At 38.6% G+C, this 15288-nt stretch overlaps 1 protein-coding gene across 2 annotated transcripts in view; it reads left to right on the top strand.

The window, feature by feature from the left end:
* Positions 1-3371: 3371 nt before the first annotated feature.
* The window catches only part of OLA1 (Obg like ATPase 1), a 98754-nt gene continuing 86837 nt past the window's right edge, over positions 3372-15288 (top strand). Inside the window, exons 1-4 of one of the 2 annotated variants that reach the window (XM_030454487.1) lie at positions 3372-3462; positions 3858-3958; positions 5579-5722; positions 14083-14210. In XM_030454487.1, coding sequence (XP_030310347.1) covers positions 3858-3958; positions 5579-5722; positions 14083-14210 — 373 coding nt within the window. In that variant the 5' untranslated portion in view covers positions 3372-3462. Of the gene's footprint in view, positions 3620-3857; positions 3959-5578; positions 5723-14082; positions 14211-15288 lie in introns of both variants that reach the window. The other variant, XM_030454488.1, reaches the window with a different exon arrangement.

The following is a 15288-nucleotide window of genomic DNA, read 5'->3' as shown; positions in this document are numbered from 1 at the left end:
ACAAACCACAAGGTGTTTGTTTTATTACTCTCCCTTAAACATTGTTTTTAATCAGGTACAGTTGCTCCAGGGCTGTTTGACTTCTGCACGTGTTCCAGCTGCATAATGAGCTGTATTTGTGCACCACTCCTGCATTGGGGAGTTGACATTGAGATGGTTTTTTTTTCCATTAAACTTATAAAACATATTTTGAATGTAATATTATTAAGATTATTATGGTTTAAACTATGTATGACAGTTTAAAATGAGGTTTTCACCTTTATGACACATTTGGATAGGAACATGCAGCCAAGCAGGGCAAACCATGACTCTGAAAGCAACTTGAAATAAAATGCATGTAAGATGAAATATTACCTTGCCAAGAGGTGATTTCTAGCTGAAGAAATCAAATGCTTTATCTGTTTGTATTTAATGAAATGGCCATGCTAACAGTAAATTAGATACAGCAATTAATGGGGGGAGGCATTATTACACTGTGTTGTGTGAAGAGCATAAACTTAAAAAATATATTTAAGCTTGCTAATTTTTGTACACACAGACTTCTGCACCCTGTGTAGACATACTGAAGTACAGCAACAAAAGTAGTAAGGATCTTAACAATTTCTTTTTCTCTTCCAGAGTTCAGTTCTCCTTTACTTCATGTAGCAAAGTGTTTATGCCTGTATTGTGTTTATGAACTGGTAAAGAAAAGTTAAATTTAACTAAATACCAACTTTTTGATCACAAATACTCAGCAAAGTTAAATATTTTTATTTCAAGAAGGCAGCCAAGAAATTTATCTTTTGAGAGCTATCATGTCTGTTCTAAAAAGACAAACAACAATTTTGTCCAACAAAATGTTAGCATGGTGAGAATATTATAAATAGAAAAGCTCCCCCAAAGTAGCTTTTCAGAAAGTTTGTTGTCTTATTTAGAGCTGGGCAAACCCATCCCTTACTGTTGCTGTGAAAGTCGACAGGACAAGCATGGATAAAACTGGGGGCTATCTCGAACTTCAGAAAGGTGGAGAACTGAGCCATGTTTCCATTCCTGAAATGGAAACTAATTTTGATTAGTGAAATTTGTAATTTAGGGATGTAAAGAATGCAGGGGCTGCCCTGTGTTTATTTATAAATATTTTTGGTTAATTTCAGTATTTCCAAATATTTGTTGTAGTAATCCATTAGCTTAATTCAACAGCTGAGTAACTACATTTTATTCTGAAGTAGTTGGTTGATACTTTTTTTTCCCCCCTAATAAATGTAAAGTGTTGGATTTTAAGACTGTATAAAGACCATACCATCATGTTACAAGGACTGTTACTGATTACCTCTGTACTGACAGAAAAGCTCTGAACAGATACAGAACTCTTTTCTTCAACTATATTGCTGCAAAAATCTCATGTCACTTAAAAAAGAAAAGTTGTAGCAACCATTTCTTATGTGTAATCCCAAATTAGGCTTAGTAAAAATGTACATTCTTAGAAAAAATATTTTTTTTATGTTCAAGATTACACTCCTTTTATTGTGAGAGAGATGATATATAATCTGACGATACTCTCACCTTGACTCCTTCACTCTGGTGTTTTTCAAGTTTTGAGAATTTTATCTTATGGACTTAAAATAGGACATGCTATAAGAACAGTTTTTACTGCCATCTCTCCTTCAATTTTCTTAGCAGGCAAACACTTGATGGTGCCTATCCTTAATGGTTCAGAGAAGTAGAGCCTGAGTTATAGAAAATGTCTTTAATTTTTTGAAGAGTCCTCGTCTGACTCCTATAACATTCCACAATTAATTTTTCATAGCTTCTAAATGGTTTGTATTTTCTTCTTGAAATCTCTACTTTATTCCCTCACAAAAGGATGATTACTTTATTACTTATTAAATGGACACATAAATTGTTACAAATAAATCCCAAGGTGTTTACAATGGGCTCCTTTGGCCATAGGCTACCTTTATAAATATCTAGATACGCATGAACAGAAATCTAGCAGTCTGCCCAACCACCAGTGCTCCTTTGAATCCAAAAAGCATATGGATGTTCAGGGCACTTCCCTGGACACTGGGTATTTCCCCTTTCCAGTGCTTCCTGGACTGGTGTAGGACTTTTGGGTTGAGACCATGAAATTTGAGCCTACATCTCTGCCTGCAGTGAAGAGTTTTATTCTTTGTGTCTTGATGCTTCCCTTTCATTTGTGGTATTTCCACAAGTGTCCAGGTTCTTGTTTTCAGTTTCCTTGCAAGCCATAATCATCTCAGAAAGCCTTTTGAGGTCATGTTTACTGAAAAAGCCTGTAGAGAAGGACATCCTAAATAATAGCATCACACATTTTGACAGTGCAAATTTAGGTTGAGAGAATGATTGTTTGCTTACTGAAAACTTTTTCTTTTTCCTCTTTTTTTTTTTTTTTTTTTTTTTTTTTTTTTTTTTTTTTTAATTCCCTTAACAGAACTTAGATGAAGGTAGATAAAAAAGTAATTATTTTTCAGTTAACCCAGCCTGCAAGGGATCTGCCTGGGCAATGCAGGGTTTGGGCTTAATTTCATCCAGATGTTATTCCCCTTCTCCTTAGGGTCAGGGCTTTGTTTGGTGCTAAAGGTCCTTCTAGGACAGACATGTGTATGGACTGGGGTGCTGAAGGTCCATCTCTCCCTGTACTTAACAGTAGCAGCTGAGGTTGCTTAGGAAGGCCCCGGGGAGACCCCAATGCTCCACAACAGCCTGGAAAGAGATGACAGTGAGGTGGGGGTTGGTCTCTTGTCCCCAGTAACAAGCGACAGGACAAGAGGAAATGGCTCGAAGTTGCCCCAAGGGAGGTGTAGATTGGACATCGGAAAAATTTCCTCGGTAACGGGGCGCCCAGAGAAGCGGTGGAGCCACCATCGCTGGAGGGATCTAGAAGAGGTGCAGACGAGGCGCTTCGGGACACGATGTAGCGGGGACCTGGCAGCGCTGGGTCATTGGGTCACCGGTTCGACTCGGTGACCTCAAAGGTCTTTTCGCAACCCAAACGATCCTACGATATTCTGAAGTGTTTTAATAAGCCTCACCAAAAAAAAAAAAAAAAAAAAAAGAAAAAAGAAAAAAAGAAAAAAAGAAAGAAGCGGCACATACCATTCAGGTATTTAGCTTCTCGGTAGTTTCTGAAGATAAGGTTCACGCAGACTTATGGAGAAAAGGAAAGGAAAAGAAAAATAAAAAGAGCTGTAGGAAGAAGACGGTGAAGGCAGACAGGAAGGGCGGGGCGGGAGGGACGAGACGGGGCGGGGGGCGGGATGAGACGGGACGGAACGGGGCAGTGAGGGTCGGGGCGGTGCGGGCCGGGTCAGAGCCAACCCCGCCCTCCCGGGGCGCCCTTTCCCCTCGCGAGGCTCCCAGCCAATAGGCGGCCTCGGCCCCGCCTGTTCCGCCGGCGTCTCCCGCGTGCCAGGAGCCTCTCGCGCCTCTTCCTCTCAGGCGGGGGCCGCGCAGACAGCCGAGGTGAGCCCGGCCCGGCCCGGTTCGGTTCCGTTCTGCTCCCTTCCCCTACCACCCTTCGCTGAGGGTGGAGTGCGGCGGAAGAGAACCACTGGGGCTGGGCTGAGCGGTTGCCGGGAGCTTGGGAGCTGCCGCGTCTCCGGCAGAGTGCGGGGTGGAGGTGTGTCTGTGTGTGTCCGTGTCTGTCCGTGTCTGTCCGTGTGTCTGTCTGTCTGTGTGTCTGTCTGTCTGTCTGTGTCTGTCTGTGTGTGTGTTGCTTTTCGGCCTTTCCCAGGCCGAGGCCTCCGGGGTTCGGCTGCCGCGCACTCTCGGGAGGAGGAAGAGGAGGAGGACGGGGTGGCGGCGGGTTGCTCAGGCTGTGGCGGGGCCTTCAGCGTGAGTTCTTTCTGTGCTTTCAGATGCCCCCGAAAAAGGGAGGCGACGGGGTTAAGTCGCACCCGATCATCGGGAGGTTTGGGACGTCCCTGAAGATCGGGATCGTCGGGCTGCCAAACGTTGGGTAGGTGGGCAGGGGAGCGCGGGGCCGGGGCCGGCGGCCGGGAGGAGGAGTAGGCCGGACCTGAGTTTGCCTCTGTTCCAGGTAGAGTGACCTAACGCAGTCTGTGGGTGAAGCTGAGGCGTACACGTCAAGTCTGTTTGCTCAGTGATAGACTTGCGTCTTTAGCTTGAACTGCTTGTAGGTGGAGCGATGTAAAACACTCGGGTAATGTGAGGCTGGTATGTGCAAGTCTGGACAAGATAATAGTGAAGAAATAAAATTTTTAAAAAGTCTTATCAATTTTTGAGCTGTAGAAAATGCCATATCTTTTGTATTTCACGACTTCCAGTGTTGGCTATGTGTAATGCAAGTTTTTATGCAAATTCCCTTTAAATGGTATTTTTTCTCAGAAGTTAATACAAACAGGAAGGGGTTTGTTAGTGATATCCTGAGTGTCACTGGCAGTGTAGAGGACTTACATTTTTGAAACTTCTTCAGAGTTGGTAATGAAAGAAGTTGTGTAAGTTACAGTTTGGAAGGGATGATGGAAGGTGAATTGCTTTCTGTCACACACCTCCTCTCTGGGTGTTATAGGTTCTCAAAAGAAGAAGTGTGAAACTTGGTATTAATTCGTGTATCATATTTACTAAAAGAAGCTCACAGTGTTCTCAGACTTTAAAAAGATAGAAGAAAAATCTTCAAGAATGTCTCAGAGACATAAGCATTGCGTTCTTGGCTTTTCCTTATAACTTATTTTTCAGAGTATAGGTGAGTTGCACAGCAGCAAGTAGTTAGCAGTAACCCTGTATAATGTGTCACTGGCAAAAAAATAGCATTTGGAGTTAGGCTGGAACTTAGAAAGAAAATCATGGCTGACTTCTGAGCATGTTATCTGTGTTCAGGTTATTTATTTTTTCCAGTGTCTGAGAAGTTCCATGAAACTTAAAAACCCCACTAATTTAGGGTATTTATAGTCGAAGATTCAGTTGCTGATTAGGAACTCTGTGAGCAGCAACTCAAGAATTGCTCTATTTTGGTTTAATAAATGCCAACCAACAAAATAATCTGCTACTTAATTTAAACGAGTGATGCCACTTGCAGTATTTTTCCATTGATATTTAGGAAGGGTGGAAAATGTTTGGTAAGGTAGACCTGTGTCTTCATATGCACAGAAGATTACTTGTAATGGATTAGCTGATGTGTTTTGCTTTTTTATAGCAGTTTAGTCTCTTTTTAATTGTTGACTTTTATTGCTTAGATACTGAAATTGTGCTAATATGTAAATCTGAAGAAGCGATACAGTTATGGAAAGAGCTGCTGAGTCTTGGCAAAACTATTTCCCTCAGAAGAAGCTAGTGCAGAGCTGTACTTTGCTTTTGACTTAAAATTTCTCTGATAACTGACGTACAGTATAGTCACAGGAATTTTCAATTGCAAGAAAGAGAGGTAAACTTAAGTGGCATTCAGTGGGACACTGTATTTAGAAGTGTATTATACTTGAATAAAGGCAGTGGTCACTGTCCTTGATGTAAAGGGAAAGTACAGTATTGCTTTTGGGTTGGAATTGGTTATGTTTCTCTGCAGCCCTTTTAAATCCTTTCAACTTGAGTTTCTTAAAGACTGTGTATATTTCATTTATAGGAAATCAACATTTTTCAACGTGTTAACGAAAAGTCAAGCAGCAGCAGAAAATTTTCCTTTCTGTACCATTGATCCAAATGAGAGTCGAGTACCTGTGCCAGATGACAGATTTGACTTCCTGTGCCAATATCACAAACCTCCAAGGTAACTCAAATTCTTCATATCTTTCTTCAGTTAAGCAGCTGAACCCAAGGTTTTCATAGAAGTGTAATGCAACTATAGTGTTTTTAGTTAAGTTTTTATTGATATCTGCTTTAGAATGTGAGATCTAACCTGGATTATATTTTTTCCCCTGCTCAATATGAACTTTGTGGTATGACAATGAGAAATCCAGGAGCTGCTACTCATTGCTGAGCACCATTTGGTGCTTGGTGTTCCTGTCTTTGAAGGTAGTGGCTCCCAGATGCATTGGAGGATCTTCCGAAGAGATTTGGAAAATGAACAATAGTGGATGTACCTAACATGTCAGGAGGTTGCTCATTTGTAAGATTTCCATCCTGTATTTTTTATTATTCAGTATATTGTATATGCTGTTGGTGGCCAAACAGACAAATATCTGTCAACATACCTGTGTCCTTTTTTTATGCTGACTTTCTCTCCTTTTTAGTCTCTGCTACTTGTAGCCCTGTATATTCAGGGGTAGTTCCTGAATATATCTCTCTCTTCTAATTGTTTCCTTAAACTAGGAATGTATTAATTTTGTCACATGGATTTTGCTATTTGACTGTTGCCATAATCTGCTCTGTATTTTCAGTCTGGGGACTGGATTTTTTCCTGAACAGTAAAACTTAAGTTGCTTTCAGAAAACAGAAACTGAAACACATACTTGTGACTTCTTAATTTCAGTTTGTAGTTACTTGCAGAGGTATCTTGAATGGAGTAAGTGTGCATAAATCATAAAACAAATTAGCATCCATATCTGTGCTTTGGTTCAATACCTGGGCCTCAGTTTTAGAGCCAGACCATGCCTGCCATCAAGAAAAGGTGATTAGTCACTGACAAAAAGCCCGTTTGTTGACTTAATTTCAGGTTCAGACAAGTTTTTTTCCATCTGCAATTCCTGTGGAGTTTTTAACTACTGAAAAATACATTAATAAGGAGCTGTCTGATTATGAAAATTGTTACAATGTGTTACCTTGTTTTTCCTGCTGAGTATTATGCGTAATACTTAATGCTCCTCTGAGTATTAAGCATACTTGTGTAGTATATGGATCATAAAACTATTGAACTTCAGACCAAATTTTCTGGTTGTTGTTTGTGCAGAAATAATGCTGTGTCTTTTCAGTTTTGTTGACAAATATGATCTAAATTGTAACGTTGTTACTTCTTTGACCACATAATTGATCTCGCTTCTCTTAGCTGTGACTGGATACTTCTGACTTTAACTTAAAGTGGCAAGGAGATCATTATCTGTCCCTGCATCCTGCCTATGGCCATTTGTCCTTCCATGGAGTGCTAAAATTGTAAATAGCTGTATGTGTGTTCTCTGACTTGCAGACTCTGGGAAAAATGTCACCTTTAGATATTAATGGAAGTAGTATATCTACTGAATCTGCGTTCAGTAAATATACTAATTGGATAATAAGATGGATATAAATAGTAAATTAGCTTTCACCAAATGGTCTTATAACTGTTAAAGAGAGCACTTGTTAATTAAAATCAATGGATGTGAGGATTAGTGGGTAGTTATAGCTCCTGAGTTCACTTACACTGCTTACATGATTTTAATATTTTACTATAACAGTAATAAAGCAGCAATAATTAGTGATAATTCCCTAGCATAGTAGACTGAGCTAACTCTTCCTGGGCTGCTCATGCTTGTCTGTCTTGAGACTAGCTGAGGAAAAGGCTATGATCATGTAGATACACAACTGAATTGTAATTTAAATTCCTTAATTTATCTTGTATAGTCTTGATTTTGTTCATCTTTATGTAATATGTTCTGTGTTAATTTTCTACTTGTTTGGATTAGTCGATGTAATCAATCTGTGTATGCAGAGTGTGTTATAAACAACGAGTTGTTTTTAAATTAAAGTCTTGTCTAGCCTCAAAATTCTGTCTTTTTAAAATTTAAAGCATTCAGATTTTTATTTCTTCTATGCTACACTTAGTCATCAGATAACTGCAATCATTGCTGGGAGGTGGGGGTAATGAGAGGGGGGAGGAATTTCTTTTAACTAAAGTCATATGTGACAGGCCAAAGGCATCTTGCCCTGTTGCCTGCTGTAAGCAAGGGAAGAGTGGGACTGGGCCAGGCTGGCAGGTACTGTCTGTCACACTGAGCTGAGATTGGTGGTGCTACAGGGAGACAGACTGTACTGCCAACAATATTCCTAGTGGCTGTTCTGCCATTGGAGGAAGAGTTCAACTCTTCAGGTCCCATTTGTTTCTTGACAGTCTGTTCCTGTCTCCAAAAGAAGTAAGCATCAGCTTGGGATGGGGCTGGTGTGCAGTTAGTTGCTAGGCCATGCTGAAAGCTTACTGGCATTACTTAATTGGAAATGTAAATGTTTGTAACCTAAATGATGTAGGCAACAATTCAGACAGTATTTTGTATAGGTAAATCTGTACTTAATAGATTAAGGTATGCTGCCAGAATTTATAACCTGTGCTTCTTTCTGCAGCAGTGAGTGATGTTTAATGCTTGTTTACAATAAAAAAGTTCAGTGATACTGACTACACAGAAGTGGGCTCCAGGAATTTCATATAAAAACTGCTGTGTTGCTGCCAAATGAATTAGATAAGCAAATTTCCTTGAGATTTAGTGTTTTCTATTGTGTGCTTGCAGGTGTGAATGAAATTGTGGATATTAACAAGAGAAGAGACTAATACATTAAAAATAATTCTGAATGCTTGTTATTTTTTTAGCTTATATTGTGTTCCTAATTTAATTTACGTTTAAACTACTCTAAATGTCATCAAGATGCTGCTTCGTCACTTTAAGCCTAAGAATATTTTTTTAGTGTAAATATGTCAGATGCCATTTGGACAGGTGATACTATCTTATGTCACAAGTATGTTGAAACCCTCTGAGTATATATAATATACTTACCAGGCTTAATGTATGGTCCTGCCCACTGCCTCAGCTGTAGCATACTGTGCCTGACCAGGAGATGTCTCTCAGTGGTGACATATTTGATTCAAGCCTTATATGATATTGAGTGAGGGGATAGAGGAAGCTGTTATTTCCTCCTTTTTGTTTATTGTGTGCCCCAAGTGATCTCACTGCAGGTTTTCCTATTAATTTTTAAACGTATGTTAAACTATCTGAATAAACTGAAAGAAATACTCATGTAGAAGCCATGTAAGCCTAAGCTATATTTTAACTGTATATAGTTAGAACTGAAGGACTGTATTGGCTGATAGTAATCAACCTGTATGAAAACATTAATAAAAAAATTATTTTAAAATCTGTTTCTGCTTCCTCCTGTGGTTAAAATCAAATGAGATTATAATTAGGAATGAGTAAAATGTAAATAGTTTCGTTCATCCTTTCTGAAGTTATCAGTATTCATTTAATTCCTTGTTTGCACTTGTAAGCAGGTGCATTGCCTTGCACATACGTGTTCACAAAACACAATGCTTATTGCAATGACAGACATTTCTGTTAGATTAAAACCAGTCTTAAAAGTGGCCTTATCAAGTTTTAAAGCAGTCCTGGTTATTTTGCAGGAGGATTCTGTGAAGTGCAGCTACCCTTTTCACCTCTAGCACTGTCATATTGCTTTGATTTATTTTGTTGCATTGTAGATTGTTAAAATTCATGGGTTCGATCTTTGATACTCAAGCAGATACTGAACCAAATCTGAATAACTTGCCTTGTTGCCCAGGTCATTAAAGTCCTGTGTTCTATTACGTAGAAATTCTCTTGAACTTCTTGTAGGTTAGCACACTCAGATGCTTGATAGTTTTGAAGTCAAAATTATGTAATCAGGTGGTGGGAAGTACTGTGTAGAAACCAAATCAGCAGTGGAACTTTCTTAATTACATCATATGGGACTTACTCCACATTTAAAAAGAGCATCTCTGTAAATAAAGATGACCTGTTATTGCACAGTGAAACACAAATAACTTAGTTGGATGCATCTCTGGCATATCAGCATCTTTAAAAGAATCCCATTTTTTACAGAAAACAACCAAATATTGGCAAGTATATTCTGTTGTTAATGTGCTACTTCCTCTTGTGTTACTTCATTTGGCTGCTCTTCAGTTCTGAGCTTGTGTAAATCATCTTGTCTGGGCTGCTTGTTCTGGCATTCCAAATGAAAAATTTGTCAGCAGTGAATGAAAGACCTTAAGTAGTGGTGACTTGATTGATGGGAGAAGGCAAAATTTAATTAGTTGTATTTTGTTTGTGTAATATCTTCCTGATGAGCTAAAGAATGCAGGCATTTAGTATACACAGGACACCAAGTATGTGTCTTAATCCACACTGAATCTTTTACTTTTCTGTAGTTGGTAAATGTGAGACTTTAACTAGCAGATTTGTGAGTTCTGGTTCACGTACTGTTAAGTTCAAGTCTTGTTTGTCAGTACCATGGATAAAATGCAATTAATTGTTCTTGCGTAGAAATTACCAGGGTTCATCTGCAGCACCTAGTTTGTGGTATTTTGCTTAAGTTGGTCAAAACTGCTCCCAAGATTGAATGCAGAAGCTGTAATAGGCAATACAGTCTCCAGGAAGTGTGAGGGACTGAGCTGCTCCTTTCTGTGTGGAAATGAGACAAAAATAGCAGTGAGGACATTCAGATTTGAATGGCTTCCTAAGAGGTTGTCACAATCTACGTGTTCTCCTTCTGTGTTGCTACTCAGGTCATTTGTGAACTCTTAACAGATTACTCCAACATAAGTTATGTGAACATTTGGGATGGAAGACTTTTCCTTTCCAACAAAATTGAGATGAGAGCTTTTAAAGGTGAAAGAGCCTTTGCTGGAACTGTCAGATGAGTAGCAGGTGTGGCTTTACTGAAGAGAAAAGGGAAGCTGAGTATTTTACAGTAATACTGAAGAATCTGGCCTTTTTGGTGTGCAGGAACTAGAGTCAGGTAGAGTTTGAGTTGAAACTTCTTGAACTATTCAAGAAATGAGTAAGAAGTGTGTTATGAGAGTTATCAACCAGGCTTACTGGAAAATTGCTGCATTTTGAACTTCCTTGGAGCTCTTGTGGCTTTTCAGTGTTTCCCTGTGGATGTGAGATTACAGTAAACTGTAGTAAATGCTGCAGAGAAATTATTTGGATGTTGTCTTCGTCTAAGTTTCCAGAATCTTTCCTCTCCAGTGAATGATGCAGCATTCTGGTTATGATGTTCCAGTCTAAGTCAAAGTTTCAGGTGTATTCTGCCTGCAAGGTTTCTCAACTAAACAGTCACTTGTGAAAACTTAAGTAAATGTGTGCCTTTTCCCCTGAAATTCTGGAAAAATGCACAATAAATTGCATATCCTATATGTGTATGCTTTTTAAAACAATAACTTTTTGCTTTGCACAGTTCAGTACTACTGTACTGAACAAACAAGTCAGATACAGGAACTCCTTTTGCCTGTTTTGGACAGAGGTTTGAAACAAAGTTAGAAGTCAGTCTCCTCCCCTGCCAAATGCGTAAGTCTATGGATGCAATAGTCACTTTTTCCTGAAAAAATACCCTAACCACTGGATTACAGACCTGTGCTTTCTCAGGCCCTGTGAGTCTTGTGCTCTTTGTTTCACAGTAGCTCAGAGTGAAGGTAGAATGCAAACACAAAACCACTGCTGCTGTATTGCTGAAGTAAAAAGTCCTTGCTCAACCATGACACCTACACTTAAAATAGAGATACTTCTGGATTTGGTCATCTGTTTTATAATAGAAATTTCTGTGACGTGCTTTATGGGAGATTGGTGTTGCACTGATGTGTACAAAGGATCAGTTGGTGTCACCTGTTTTTGCTGATGGTTTGTGGCTCATAATGTCAGTGACATTATGCTAATGCTGACTAATTAATCTTAGAGAAATTGAAATTAATCTGTTGAGAGGAGAAAAAAAAAGAACAGTTAAGTCTTCTACATTTGGTACATTTAAATGAACTAAACCACACTCAAGATATATGGTACTTTTGCCACATTCTTTAGTATTTTTTGGTTATTCAGTTTCATCATAACATTTACTCTTTGTCCTTCAGAGCATAGGTAGCTGTGACTAGTTTATGCCTTTTTCTGCTTTTCTCTCTACTCATCTTTCTCTTGTGAAATACAGATTAAGGCTTAGAATAGAAGCTTCCAAGTATGGAGTTATTTTTATTTTGCTTACGATGTTAGCTTTGTGGTGCCCGAGGTGAAGGTGATAAAACATCCTGGAAACCTGGATACTTGTCTTCAAAGGTCTCTTGCTCACATTAGCCAGCTGTGAAATAAAAGTGCTGGGATCTTCTTTCCATTGTCTACCAAATGAAGCTGATTCTATTGATAGGGTGGTCCATCTGCATATGAAGGTATCTGTCTTGCTTTAAGTGGCATCTTTGTAGTGAAAGTGTGAATTCTTCTGATAGCTGGCCAGGAAGTTAATCCTACCAGCGTGATGAGAGGGCAGCATAGAAGGAGAACATTTCTAAAACCACCTTTGTTTTTCAATGAAACAGTTTAAAATGACAAAAGAGAAGCCCTTTAAAGGGTGGCATTTCTCTACCTTGCTCTTTACAGTTAGGTGTCAAGAGGCAAGGAATTAAAACAATTCTGCTGGGAAGTTGAAGTTGCTGCTGTTTTTTCTGAAGTATGTATTAGCTCTGCAGTTCTTTCAGGCAAAAGCAGTTACTGGGTTAAGGTATTAATAGTTACTGATTTCTGTCTTCAGACGTGCATTACTCTTGGTAGTGTGTTAACCTTCAGAATTTGCTGTTTCCATTTGAGTTTGTGTGGTAGTAAAAAAGTAAAACCAAAAAGATAATTTGCTAAAAAACCCCAACATTGGGACTTGTTGATTGTATTTACTTTGGAATGTACTTATATTCTTTCTACTGCAGTCAACAACATTCATTTGCAGTACATAACATGTGTCTTCCTGAGGATGAGCCCTTCTTTTCATGGGACTACTGAAGTTTAAAGCTAAAAGTCAACATATTGTGCTATGTTACAAATATTTACTTGCATATTTTTAAAGCGTAGCTGCCTGGGTATCGTGTTTTATTCATGCTTGTTTCTAAGCACCTTTAAGACAGAGGTATTAATGATTTGAAAAGTGTCATTAAATTCCTAGTTTATCACACCTGACAGGCTTAGTGATACTTGAAGCTTCACCCTGGTAAAGATTTTTGCCCAGATCTTGTATTGTGAAGTTAGTTTACTTGAAAGAAGTAATTTTTTCTTGGGAAGTGTAAGAGGGAGATTGAAAAACTGAACCAGCATAAGATATTGATCTTTTAAATATAAATGAAATATGATGGTGGTAATGTAAAGTGTTTGGTGAAACTAAGAGGTGTTCAAGCTGGAGATCTTGATGACTATGGTGTGCAGATTCTGGTCTTTTGCAAGTGGGTAATTTGCAGGTTTTCACCATGGTTCTGTCTCTGGCACCTTATAATGGTGTTGTCATTTGCACAGACCATATGAAGGTGCTTTTAGTCAGCATGTTATCAAAGTTTTAGTTTGTAGTGTTTTGTGGTTTTTTGTTTGTTGGTTTGGTTTTGTTTTTCCCCTTGACTTGACTGTTTTTTGAGAAGTAATTTGGTTTGGAATATACCTGAAAAGGCTAATGCCCACCAAGTTATTTGCTCATTTTAAAACAACTTGAGAACCTGCAGAGGTTAGAAGGCTTGCAGTTTAAAAACTGTCATATGAATTTCCCTTCTAAAAGCTTCTAAGAGCTTTTCTTCCCATTTCTTGTAAGGTAATTTTAACTTTATGGCTATTCTGTTATTGCTATGTAAAATGTGGTGTAGGCATGCCTGCTAAACCAGTGCAGTTAATTGTGGTTGACAATATCAGGACTACTTACACTATAATGCCAGTTTCATCTTGTTTTCTGCTTTCAAATTGTCTGCATAACCCTGATTACTGCTAGAATCACCAGTTTTGTTTTTAAAAAATGCTCTTGTCTTCTGAGAAGGTTGCATAACTTACTGAACTAAATGGTAACCCTAGAAGTGTGTAATAGCAGAATGCAGTGGCCATTTATGTGTCTGATCCCTTTAGTGTTATGAAAATTGCTCATTACAGATGACTGACTTTATGCCTCAGTGTTCCATGTTCCCGACCTGTTTGATTATTCATTTACTTTTCAGTATGATTCCACACTTGGAAACTAGTTTACATAGTTTTACATGAATAATGACAGAGAAATTAAAGTATCATGGATGCTTTACATGGGTGAGGCAAATCTTGTCTTTCTGATGTTGCACTTTAAATAAGGAAGAAAGCTACTATTGGGTATAGCTTGTTCTAGAATAAAGGAATGTTGGGTTTTCATGTTCTGAATTTATGTGTCAGAAGTTTTGGCTAACATGCTTCAGTAATGAAACACTTAACGTTTATATTTCAGCAAAATTCCAGCCTTTCTGAATGTGGTGGATATTGCTGGCCTCGTGAAAGGAGCCCACACTGGCCAAGGCTTGGGAAATTCCTTCTTGTCTCATATTAACGCCTGTGATGGAATCTTTCATCTGATGCGTATGTAAACTTATTTAAATGTTCTCTCTATAGCTTAAGGACAGCACTGTTGTACTTTAATTTTAACTTCTACTATGCAGCACAAAGTCATCAGGTTTTGAGTTTTTCCAACCAAGAAAATCCCAAGCCTCTGCTTTGTAATGGCTATGTCTTCATTGGCATTGTGCTGAAGACTTAAAAAGTAACTAGGTTTTTGGAAGTCTGCAGTAATGGTTTGTCCCAGTGCATGGTGGTTGACTTGTTAATGTTATAAGGAGGAGGAATGGAGTATGATAATAAAAGGATGAAATGGAAGTAGAAAATTAAAATATGGAGTTAGTAGCAGACTCTGTGATTGTGTTCCTCATAGGACAAACCTCACTTCTGTCCTTTTCCCAGTTTCTGTGTGACTTATTTTGAGTTTTGAAAGTATCCTCAGCCCCCATCTCCTTTATTACCTATTACCATAATACAGAACTAGCCTTTGGAGTCATGTTAACAGTACTTACAAATTTGGCACTTAAAAACTTGTTGATATTGTACATGTTCTGTACTGGTTTGCAGTACTCATTGAGTGTTGAAAAAGACTTCTGATCTGAAGAGATTGACCTTCATAATGTATGTGTAGATTTGAGGAAACTGGATACCTTTGTTGCTGTCTTTTTGTTGGCCCTTATACAGTGAGTAATTAAATAATAGGACAAAATTTTAAAAGTAGGAATCCTTTTTATTTGGTAACTGTTTGGTGAGCATTGTGTTTTGAAAACAAAACCCAAAGGCATGGAATATTCCTATCTGTAATAGTGATTTAGAAGCTTAGAACCCTTGTTCCCATGAGCTTGTTTTTTGAAGAATACTTATACAAAGTAGTGAACTGCTTGCTGAGTCTCTGTAGCCTGCATCCTTCATGAAGAGGTAAAGTGCTATCTCAGATGCAATTTATTATGCATCAAGAATACCTAGACACTAATTTGGTGCAGAGTGCTGGTACTGTGTTTTCAATCAAGTGACACAGACTTTGTGGGTCAAGCTATTGCAGTCCCAGGTTTGTACTGTTGAAAAATCAGAACAGGCTTTCAGGAACACTGGCCTTTTTTTA

This window comes from Calypte anna, chromosome 7 (assembly GCF_003957555.1).
Source record: "Calypte anna isolate BGI_N300 chromosome 7, bCalAnn1_v1.p, whole genome shotgun sequence".
Taxonomy (NCBI): Eukaryota; Metazoa; Chordata; class Aves; order Apodiformes; family Trochilidae; genus Calypte; species Calypte anna.
This window is presented reverse-complemented; position numbering and strand designations above follow the sequence as displayed.